This window comes from Hyaena hyaena, unplaced genomic scaffold, assembly GCF_003009895.1.
Source record: "Hyaena hyaena isolate Hyena2069 unplaced genomic scaffold, ASM300989v1 scaffold_198, whole genome shotgun sequence".
In the NCBI taxonomy this organism is placed as follows: domain Eukaryota; kingdom Metazoa; phylum Chordata; class Mammalia; order Carnivora; family Hyaenidae; genus Hyaena; species Hyaena hyaena.
Window position 1 is genome coordinate 1679772 of NW_024080829.1, and position 11158 is coordinate 1690929.

Below are 11158 nucleotides of genomic sequence, written 5' to 3' on the forward strand. Positions count from 1 at the left end.
AGGGGAGGGTCAGAGAGAGGGAGATACAGAATCTGAAGCAGGCTCCAGGCTCCGAGCTAGCTATCAGCACAGATCCTGACACGAGGCTTGAACCCATGAACCGTGAGATCATGACGTGAGCCATAGTCCGATGCTTAACTGAATGAGCCACCCAGGAGCCCCTATAATTGTGTCTTCTAATTCACCTATTCTCTTCTCTGCCTCTTCAATCTTTGCATTGGATGCCTCCATTTTATTATGCACCTCATTTATAGCACTTTTTAAATTCATCACAACTATTTTTAAGCTCCATAGTCTTTATAGCTATAGTTTCTCTGATGTCTTCCATGCCTTTTTCAATCCCAGTGATTAATTTTATGACTATTGTTCTAAATTTTGTTCAGTTATGTTGTTTATATCTGTTTTGAGCAGTTCTTTAGCTGTCATTTCCTCCTGGAATTTCTTTAGAGGAAGGTTCTTTCATTTCATCATTGTGGCTAGCTTTCTGTCTCTTGTTAGTTATAAAAGCTTGTTATGCACTTTGTACCTGTGAGTACTGCTGTATTAAAGAAGGCTCTTTGACTGTCTAGGGCCTCTCCATTCAGGAACTGTTCTTTGAATGGTGTCTCTTGGTCTCTCTTGTTGAGACTTTTATCTTATTTCCCTACTCTTAGTGGTATTTTGGACTCTCCCCCATGTGCAAAAATATGGAACACTTCACGAATTTGCATGTTATCCTTGCACAGGGGCCATGCTAATCTTCTCTTTATCGTTCCAATTTTAGTATATGTGCTGCCAAAGCAAGCACCTGATTTTTGTATATGAGAGATCTGAGCACTAATGGAAATGTGTAAAGTTGCTTTACTCTGAAACTAAGTTAGGGGCACCAAGAGACTTTTTCCGTTGGCGTCATCTCCAATCCTCTTTGCCTCCATTGTGTAGCAGCAACTCTATTTTCCCCAGGGATTAGAATTAGTCACTATAGCCACACCTTTTTATTACTTCAGCCAGTTCATACCTGCAAATCCAAGTAACTGGGAGGCAGCCTCAGATTCTAATTTAATAAAAACACTGTTTCTAGTGGAAAAATTAAACCCTTGGATAGTAAGAGCTCTTGACACAGAATTGGACAGAAAGCATAAATTTTGAAGGAGCTTGTTATGTATAATAGTGAGAGGTGATACTTCCTCTTTTAACCCTCAGTTACTGGACCCATGTATTCTGTTTGTGAGAGATATCTTGTGAGTTATGATCACCAGTTTAGAACATCTGCTGCTTCCTATAGGGCAGCATCCCAGCCATATCTTCCTCAAAATAAGGAATTACTGAATCTTTAGTAAGCTATTTCACTGTTACAAGTATAGCTGCATGTGGGGAGTGATAAAACTAGTGAAAACCATCGGCATCAACTTTTTTTCACTGTAAGGTAGGTTTTACTTTTATTCTGTTAATAGAAAACCATAATAGTAAAGAATAATTATTTAGACAAAAGCATATTACTATTCATGTTTGATGCTTAAGATTATTAAATATCTACTTCCTCCTTTCCAAAGGCTGGAATTCATTGAGAGACACAGATATCAGAGATATGGAAGTTTAAAAAAAGCTTTATTGCTTGAAGAATCTGTATTGTAAAGTGTAGCCCAGCTGTGTGGCCAAATGGGGTTGCTAATACTGTCTAAATACACAAACTTATTCTATCAATGGAAGCTGGAGAAATTCACCTTGCCCCTTACAGCATGCACAAGAGAGGAAATCAGAAGTGCATGCTTGCAGGCAGATTGACTTTAATAGGTGAAAAGAGAGGAAACGGGTAAGCTTTTTTTCTTGCCTCCAGAGCATAACACAGATTAAGTAACTTCTGGGAAGGAGTAAACAATGTATTGGGAGAAAAAGGAGGTTATTATTCTGATGGAAGTTCCTCATAATGGACATTAAAGCCAGGGAAAACGAGCTTATTAAAGAGAATTCTAAAACTTGTATGGGACCAGAAAAAACCCCAAATAGGCAAAGTAATTTTGAAAAGGAAAACCAATGCTGAGGCATCACAGTTCTGAACTTCAAGCTGAATTACAAAGCTGTAATCATCAAGACAGTATGGTACTGGCACAAAAATAGACACATAGGTCAATGCAACAGAATAGAGAACCCAGAAATGAACCCACAAGTGTATGGTCAATTAATGTTCAATGAAACAGTAAAGAAGGAAGTTGCATTCAGTTCTCATGCATGACTTTCAGGGTTTCAAGACTTGAGTGAAGAAAGTAACTATGGAAGTGGTGAAAATAGCAAGAGAACTAGAATTAGTAGAGTCTGAAGATGTGACTGAATTGCTGCAGTCTCACTATAAAACTTGAATGGATGAGGAATTTCTTCTTATGGATGAGGAAAGAAAGTAGTTTCTTGAGAAAGAATATACTCTTGGTGAAGATGCTGTGAAGATTGCTGAAATGACAGCAATTAAATTAGATTATTACATAAACTTTGTTGGTAAAACAGTGTCAGTATTTGAGAGGATCGACCAGTTTTAACTTAAGTTCTTGCAGTAAGCAAAATGCTACCAAACATTATCGCGTGCTACAGAGAAATCATTTGTGAAAACAAGAGTCAATCGATGTGGCAAACTTCATTGTTGTGTTATTAAAGAAACTGCCACAATTAAAAAAAAATTGCCATAGCCACCCCAACCTTCAATCACCACTGCCATGATTAGTCAGCAGCCATCAACATCAAGGCAAGACCCACCAGCCAAAAAGATTAAAACTTGTTAAGGTTTGTTCATATTTTAGACATAATGCTATTGCACACTTCCTATACTACAGAATAGTGCAAACATAATTTTTATATGCACTGGGAAACCAGACTTTTAACTTGCTTTTTTGCGATCCTTGCTATATTGTGGTGGTCAGAAATCAAACCTGCCCTTTCTGAGATAATGCTTATAGTTTTGTATGCTTTTGTGTTTGTCTGTTACATACCATTATAGGCTTTTTGAAACTGAATTCAGAGCCTTTCCTGACCTGGAGTTGCTTGACTCTGGCCTGCACAGGTTAAAGCAGATAAAAATTCACAAAACTTGAATTTATTATTTTTATTATTATTCTGCCTAGCCATTTAACACTTTTGGGTAAGAATACTATACTCCTGAGATTCTGAATTGAAAAACAAAAGAGATTCTCAACGGACTTTGGAACATGTGCTGGTGACACAAGGAGATGAATATCTAGCTGTCACGCAGAGGGCACAAGCATTCTGGGTACGGCATTGTCAGTTATCAAAGAAAATGATCATAATACATAGGTAACCAGGTTTACTCCAGTTAACTTTAGAAGACACCATTCTATGATAAAGATGGAGAAACTTGTAAAGCAGTTCTATTTTGTGTGGCCCATGGACTGAAGCCACTCCATGAATTGTTACTGTTCTGTTACTGTTATTTTGAAATTCTTTAGGAATCAGTAGAAAACACTTCAGTCTCATAATAAAATTGATTCTAATAATTAAAAATTAGAGCTTACTGTATTTTATATGTATTACTTTGGTAGTTTAGATTGGTACTTCATGTTTAGATTTGGTGTTTCACATTGGTAATTTAAAAAAATTGTTCTTGGGGAGCCTGGGTGGCTTAGTCGGTTAAGCATCCGACTTTTGCTTAGGTCATGATCTCGCGGTTCGTGGGTTCGAGCCCCGCGTCAGGCTCTGTGCTGACTGCCAGCTCAGAGCCTGGAGCCTATTTCAGAGTCTGTGTCTCCCTCTCTCTCTGACCCTCCCCTGCTCACGCTGTCTCTCTCTCTCTCTCCTATAAATAAATAAAAATATTAAAAAAATAAAAATAAAAAAATTGTTTTTTACTATAGTTTGTAGTCACAGCTGTAAAGATTTCGTTAAATGTTATTGGAATTTTATAGAAAACCTGGATGTATCATGTGATTTTCTGGAATAGAAAAAGATAATAATTTTGATAGACTAGAAACTTTGTAATCTACATAGCTGGATGCATCTTGCTTTCTTCATTTAAGAATATTAGACAAACATCATCCTTATTTTTTTTTTTTACAGTTGCATAGTATCCTACCAAATGGGTCTGCCATATTTTATTTAACCTGTCTTTTGTTGAATGGATATTTGAATTGTTTCTAACCTCTTATTACAAATAATAATGCAAAAAATATTCTTATGTAATTCACACACATTAAGGTACATACTGTATTCAGAAGGCAAAGATTATATGCCTTTGTGATTTTCATAGCTGTTGCCTAATTCTTCTCCATGAGGGTTGTTCCCATTTACATTCCTACCACCAATACACAAATAGTTTTTTCATAGCTTTGTCCAGTGGAGCCACAGAAATTTTGAAGTTACAGATTTAAATTGCCCTCTTCTTTTAAAAAAAATTTTTTAAAGATCTGATTTAAATTCCAGTTAACATACAGTGTAATATTAGTTTCAGGTGTATGTACAATGTGGTGATTCAGCACTTCCATACAACACCTGTTGCTCATCACAAGTACTCCTTAATCCCCATCACCTATTTCACCAAGCCCCCTACCCACTTCCCCTCTGGTAACCATGTTTGTTCTCTTTAGTTAAGAGTCCTTCTCTTGGGGTGCCTGAGTAGCTCATTCAGTTAAAGCTCAGGTAATATCACTATTTGTGAGATCTAGCCCCGCATATGTTTCCATAATTTGACTAATAATTTATGGCTGTTTCTGTAATTTGGCTCTTGTAGATAATGCTGCTGTAAACATCAGGGTGTATGTATACCTTTGAATTAGTATTTTTGTATTCTTTGGATGAATACCTAGGAGATTGCTGGATCATAAGATAGTTCTATTTTTAACTTTTTGAGGAAACTCCATGCTTTTTCTAGAGTGAATGTACCAGTTTGCATTCCTACCAACAGTGCAAGAGGGTTCCCTTTTTTCCACATCCTCACCAACACCTGTTGTTTTGTGTGTTGTTGATTTTAGCTTTCTGACAGGTGTGAGATGATATCTCATTGTAGTTTTGATTTGTATTTCCCTGATGATGAGTGATGTTGGGCATCTTTTCATGTGTCTGTTGGCCAACTGTATATCTTCTTCGGAAAAATGTCTATTGAGCTCTACCCATTTTTTAATTGGATTGTTTTTTGGGTGTTGAGTTGTAGAAGTTCCTTTATAGATTTTGGGTACTAACCCTTTATCAGATATGTCATTTGCAAATATCTTCTCCCATTTCGTAGGTTGCCTTTTGTTTCACTGTGCAGAAACTTTTTATTTTAATGAAGTCTCAGTAGTTGTTTCCCTGGCCTCAAGAGGCATATCTAGAAAGAAGTTGGTATAGCCAATGTCAAATAGGTTACTGCCTGTGTTCTCCTCCGGGATTTTTATGGTTTCATGTTTTTATCACAGTAAAACATTATTCCAGTCAGTGCTAGAATATGAGTAAGTTTATACTTAGTTCATTTTTTAGTAATCTCATATTTCAGTAATATATAATGCCATGGGAAAATTTTAACATTTATATTTAACTAGCATACTGTTTCTTTGAAGCAGAGAATAAATACCTGGAGTAGAAGTAAGGAACTAATTTCTTTAATTTTTAGTTGCTTTGTTTTATGAAGTAACTTTCTGGCAGTATTATTATCTTATACACTAGATCCACAGTAGACATAGAATTTGCTTCTCTGGTAAATCTGACCAGTAGAAATTATGTACATGTAGCCCCCAAGTGTAGGGGTGATGCAGAGAACTGACAGATGATCGAAGATGGTCTAGCAGAAAGAATATGAAATTATGACTCTAGACACTAGGCTTTTAGTTGTTACTAAATTGCTGTGTGACAGTAGATAGTTCTTAATTCCCCTACCAACACTTGTGTGTGTATGTGTGTATGCTCTTGGCTCTTCAGTAATTTATTATTATTTTTTAATCTGTGAGGTAATTCCTTACCTACCTAATGCAAGAGTCTGCATCAGGGGCTTTTTTTGAGCAGTTTTCTAGCTCTAGGATTTACTCTTTATCCAACCTTTAAACTGACTGTACTATCTTGGCTAGATTTCAGACCTGAGTTGTGGGGGGGAAAAAACCCCAAAACATAATGGTATAATGATAATTGATTATAGCTACTTTTGAATGTTACTTTAGATTTTTCTAGTCTTTTAAAAACCTTATTATACTTCTACGTGTATATTTTATATATATATGTGTATATATATATATATATCTTCATATACACAAAAGGATACCTATAGGGTGCATGTCGTGGCTCCATTAATCGTCTAACATTGGTTCAGGTCATTATCTCAAGGTTTTTAAGTTTGAGCCCCACCATGGGCTCTGTGCTGACAGCTCAGAGCCTGGAGCCTGCTTTGGATTATGTGCCTCCAGTTGTCTGTCCCTCTCCAGCTAATGCTCTCTCTTTCAAAAATGAATGTTAAAAAAATTGTTAAAAAGTTTTTTTTAAAAAAGGATACATATAAATTTATACATACAGTATTGAGAACAAACAGCTGTGTATTCACCACTAGTTTAAGAAATAGAGGGGCACCTGGGTGGCTTGGTTGGTTAAACATCCAACTCTTTTTTTTTTTTTTTTTAATTTTTTTTTATGTTTTATTTATTTCTGAGAGAGACAGACAGCGTGAGCAGGGTAGGGTCAGAGAGAGAGGAAGATACAGAATCCGAAACAGCCTCCAGACTCTGAACTAGCTGTCAGCACAGAGCCTGACGCGGGGCTCGAACTCACGAACTGTGAGATCATGACCTGAGCAGAAGTCGGACGTTTAACCAATTGAGCCACCCAGGTGCCCCTAAACATCCAACTCTTGATTTCAGTTCAGGTCAACATCTCATGGGTTTGTGGGACTGAGCCCCAGGTCAGGCTCTGTGCTTACAGGGCAGAGCCTGCTTGGGATTCTCTCTCTCTCTTAAATAAATAAACTTAAAAAAAAAAAAATAGAAAGAAGCAGAATAATAAGGCATGCCTGGGTGGCTCAGCTGGTTGAGCATCTGACTTTCAATTTTGATTCCGGTCATGATCTTACGGTTTGTGGGACTGAGCCTCACATCAGGCTCTGTGCTGACAGCATGGAGCCTGCTTAGGATTCTCTCTCTCCCTCTCTCTCTGCCCTTTCCCTGCTCCCACGTGTGTGCCTTGCTCTCAAAATGAATAAATAAATAAATATATAGAATATCTAATATTTCTGAAGCCTCTGCTGTGCCTCTTCCTGACTGCATCCTCCTTGAGCTAATCTTTATAAAGATTTCATTTAGTAAGAATTAATCATTTTCTATGAAATCAGGATAGACATCTATCAATTATAAAAATAAGCTATCAGAAGACCCAAAAACTCCAGAGTGAAACCAATTATTGTGACTTTATTACAATAGTTACAAACAATATTTTAGTGGTATTTAATCATATCACAATTACTCAAACTATATACAAATAGGTATTTATACAAGACTGCATTTTAAAAAAAGAAAAAGCAATTAATGACCAAAAAAAATCACATTATCAGCAAGATTTTTCCTAAAAGTTATGGCCAGTACAAAGGAAATTCACAGTTACTCTGAAAATATTTAAAGATGGAGGAATCATATTGCACATAATACAATTATAAACTCTACCAAGCAGATTTATATATTTCAATCTAGTTTTTCACAAAATTTACATCATCATGCAATACTTCACTGTATACAGAATGGTGTTACTATAATAAACAGATCAACTTACAAACTTTCAATATAATGGCCACAAAATTAGAATTATCTTGTTATATTGGAAATAATTTTACTATACAAAAAGAAAAAACACTCCAGTGTAATAAAACTTAACGGACACAATCATAATTTGTTCACAGATGAGTTACTTTTTAGTGTTCTTCTTTGTCTTTTCCTTTCTTTTCCTTTTCATCCTGTAGTGCAGTACCAAGTTTTTTAATAAGAACTGAGAGAACCTTGTCAAGTGGGTCCATGACTCCTCTTTGAAGCCATTTAGGAATCGTAGTCCTGGCATGATGGAAGCCCAATTTTTGAAGAATATAATCAACACCTACTGGATCAATCTTTCTTCCAGTCCAAGAAATTAATCTAAAATTATAAATAATAGTTATTTTGGAGTACAGTGCCCTCACAGTCCTGAAGGTAGATTCAAGAGCGTCACTAAACCTCCATAATATGCTCAGTACAAAATATTCTCAGTAGGTGCATTTGAGTAATCTAAGCTACAGTTCCTGGGTTCACTATAATAGCTTTCAAAAAATGTGATTGTAAGTATCCTTGAAAGCCTATATACACAGCAGTGGACTAAGTGAATTTCATTCAGATTTAGGCCTCTTAAGCTGCAGGGTCACTTAACATTTAGAGAACATCTGGTTCATTCTAAAAGATGTTAACTTGATAGGAGGCATTCTTTTACACGGTGTACAGGTAAAATTTATGACACTGTACACTTAAAGCACCTTACATGCTTTGTCAATTTTATCTCAATAAAACTGAGAGTTAAATATGTGGCATATGGTGGGGGGGAGGCTAAAATTAATTTATTGTTTGCTATGGGCTAAACATGTCTGAAGGACACATTTTTTCCCTTTTTTCTTATTCCTGGTATTTCCTTCCTTATAGAGGAATAGTCAATTGTGAAACACTACTGGCCTTTCTCTGCTCCCTTATTGATGATTTATCTGATTGGCAAGTTGACAGAGGAACTGGATAGTGTAGTTTAGTGCTCTCTTCCCTACCTTAAGAGCCACTTATTTTGGTCTGTCCCTTCATGCAATAGGTTTCTCAAGGACAGGCCCCTAAATAGGTTAGCCCAAGACTGTTTATGGCTGCCTGTAGCTAGGTGAGTTCACAGAGCTGCCAACTGCACAACTCTGGTGTACACCTTGCCTCCACCTTGAGTTCTCCATCACGAAGGCACTGTAGGTAAGTCCAAACTTGGAGTTTGTAGTATAAAGCCATTGTTGCCAGACAACCAAACCATATTCTCTGTTATTAGCCTTATCAGTATTAAAACTGCGCTTTTGATTTGCAGCTTCTGAACTTGGGTAGGGAAAAGGAGAGTGTTAAGGATTGATCTGCTAAAACTCTAATAGTTATAAGCATTTTGCTTTAATTAACTCATTTAACCATTGTTAACAACTCTATAAGGTAGGTAATAGTGTTTACTAATTGTTCATATGAAGCAACTGAGGCTGAAATAGGTTAGATCCTTTGGCCAAGATCATTTACTTACTATGCTATCTATAAACTTGGACTTAGAGCCAGGTTTACACATATTTATGGTAAATTTAACTTTTTAAAGCTCATTTTATATTAAAAGATATTTAATTTCATTGTAGATTTACAAATACAAAACAAATTTTCTAAGTAGTTTTCTGCATTAGAACCTCTGCAGTATTTAATTTTGTTCCCGAGCACTGACAGTTAATACTTTTCATGAGTATATGAGTATATATTAATATATGAGTATATATTAATGCCAAATTTTACTGAATACAAATTATTAACACAAAGTCACCACTTTGTTTTTATAAGAGTCTATTGTATAATGGATATTTTGTTAGTTTGGAATTATTTTGTGGCATAAATATGTCTAACCTTATCTAAATGAAATCTATATCATTATGCAGAAAACTGTGGTAGAATTTTCTTACAATGAACTTTTTTTGATACCATTATTCCATGATTGAGACAGTTAAAATTCGATTAACAAAGCAGATGACGGAAAGGGGAGAGTGATAGGAAGGTCATAAGTGATAATCATAAAAAAGGAAACACAATGCAAGTACCATTACCTATAGCAATCATTATAAATGTAATTAAAACTAGAAAATACTTTTGACATTTTACTGTTTTATTTATTTCTGAGAGAGAGAGAGAGAGAGAGAAACAGTGTGAGCAGGGGAGGGTCAGATAGAGAGACAGAGACATAGAATCTGAAGCAGGCTCCAGGCTCTCCAGGCTCTGAGCTGTCAGCACAGAGCCTGATGTGGGGCTTGAACCCATGAACCATGAGATCTTGACCTGAGCCAAAGTCAGAAGCTCAACCGATTGAGACACCCAGACACCCCTACTTTTGACATTTAATACGAAAATAAGTTGATGTAATTGGCATCTTGATTGTATTAGAATATGACTTGGTAAATGAACCTGAATCTGACAGCATTAAACATTTCAAGGATGGTTCTATAATTGCTTAGCATGCAGACAGAAAAACTATGATACTGTAGGTTCTATTATATTGTCATGACATATGTGAGAAATTGTCATAATTCCTTAATGATGAGGTGTGGCTGCTACTGTATCTTCCCAAACTAAGTAACAAAAACGTCTACTGTAGGTACCTCAAACACCTAAAATTAATATCCTGGTAAAAACATAACAGCAGTGGTGGAAGTAGAGTTATTCTCATATTTTAGTGATTAACTGGCAGAATGTCACACAGTGGAGGATGCTGAGCTATTCACAGTGTGCTTTTTTTGCCTTGACTAGAAGCACTTTAAAAAGCAGAAAGGAGCAGAAAACATAGCCAGACGTTAGAGATGTTATAAGTAGCTAGCTTCTGAAAAACTTTTTGGCAAATGGTATTTAACTTGCTACATCATTTATAACCTTTTTCTCATAATAATCCTGTAGGATCTAGGTAAATATATACACCCTCTACTTACCTAAGAGTGGGTTCTAGATGCCATGTGTTGCACATAAAGTCTCTCCAGTCCACAGTAGTATAAGTGATGCTGTCTTCTCTGTCTTTGTCAGAGGAATTGTCATCATGTATAATAATTGGACTTTTTTGTCCTGGTCGAGTAGATAAAATCCGAGGTGGAAAAATGGCTATGATGAAAGTCATAGATTAATATTTCAAGTATATAATAAATTTATCTTAAATAACCCTATGAATAGAATAATTGGCTCCATTTATCATTTTAACTTATGTACTGCCAAAGCCTCATTTAATGAGATTTCTGGAAACTAGTATTTAAAAATAAGCCATAAACCACCATGCACAAAAATCAACTCAAAATGGATAAAGGACCTGAACGTGAGACAGGAAACTATCAACACCCTAGAGGAGAAAGCAGGAAACAACCTCCTTGACCTCCACCGCAGCAACTTCTTACTTGACACATCCCCAAAAGCAAGGGAATCAAGAGCAAAAATAAACTGTTGGGACCTCATCAAGATTAAAA

The 11158-nt window shown here is 36.0% G+C and overlaps 1 protein-coding gene and 1 non-coding gene across 2 annotated transcripts in view; both read right to left on the minus strand.

The window, feature by feature from the left end:
• Nucleotides 1-680: 680 nt before the first annotated feature.
• Nucleotides 681-787, minus strand: LOC120238045. Its single transcript, XR_005530126.1, has one exon. It is a non-coding gene; the product is annotated as a U6 spliceosomal RNA (small nuclear RNA).
• Nucleotides 788-7359: 6572 nt separating this feature from the next.
• Nucleotides 7360-11158, minus strand: part of KIAA1109 (KIAA1109 ortholog) — a 211584-nt gene continuing 207785 nt past the window's right edge. The window contains exons 86-87 of the mRNA XM_039241608.1: nucleotides 10637-10802; nucleotides 7360-8054 (exon numbers count right to left, since the gene is read on the minus strand). Coding sequence (XP_039097539.1) covers nucleotides 7838-8054; nucleotides 10637-10802 — 383 coding nt within the window. The 3' untranslated portion in view covers nucleotides 7360-7837. The remainder of the gene's footprint in view (nucleotides 8055-10636; nucleotides 10803-11158) is intronic.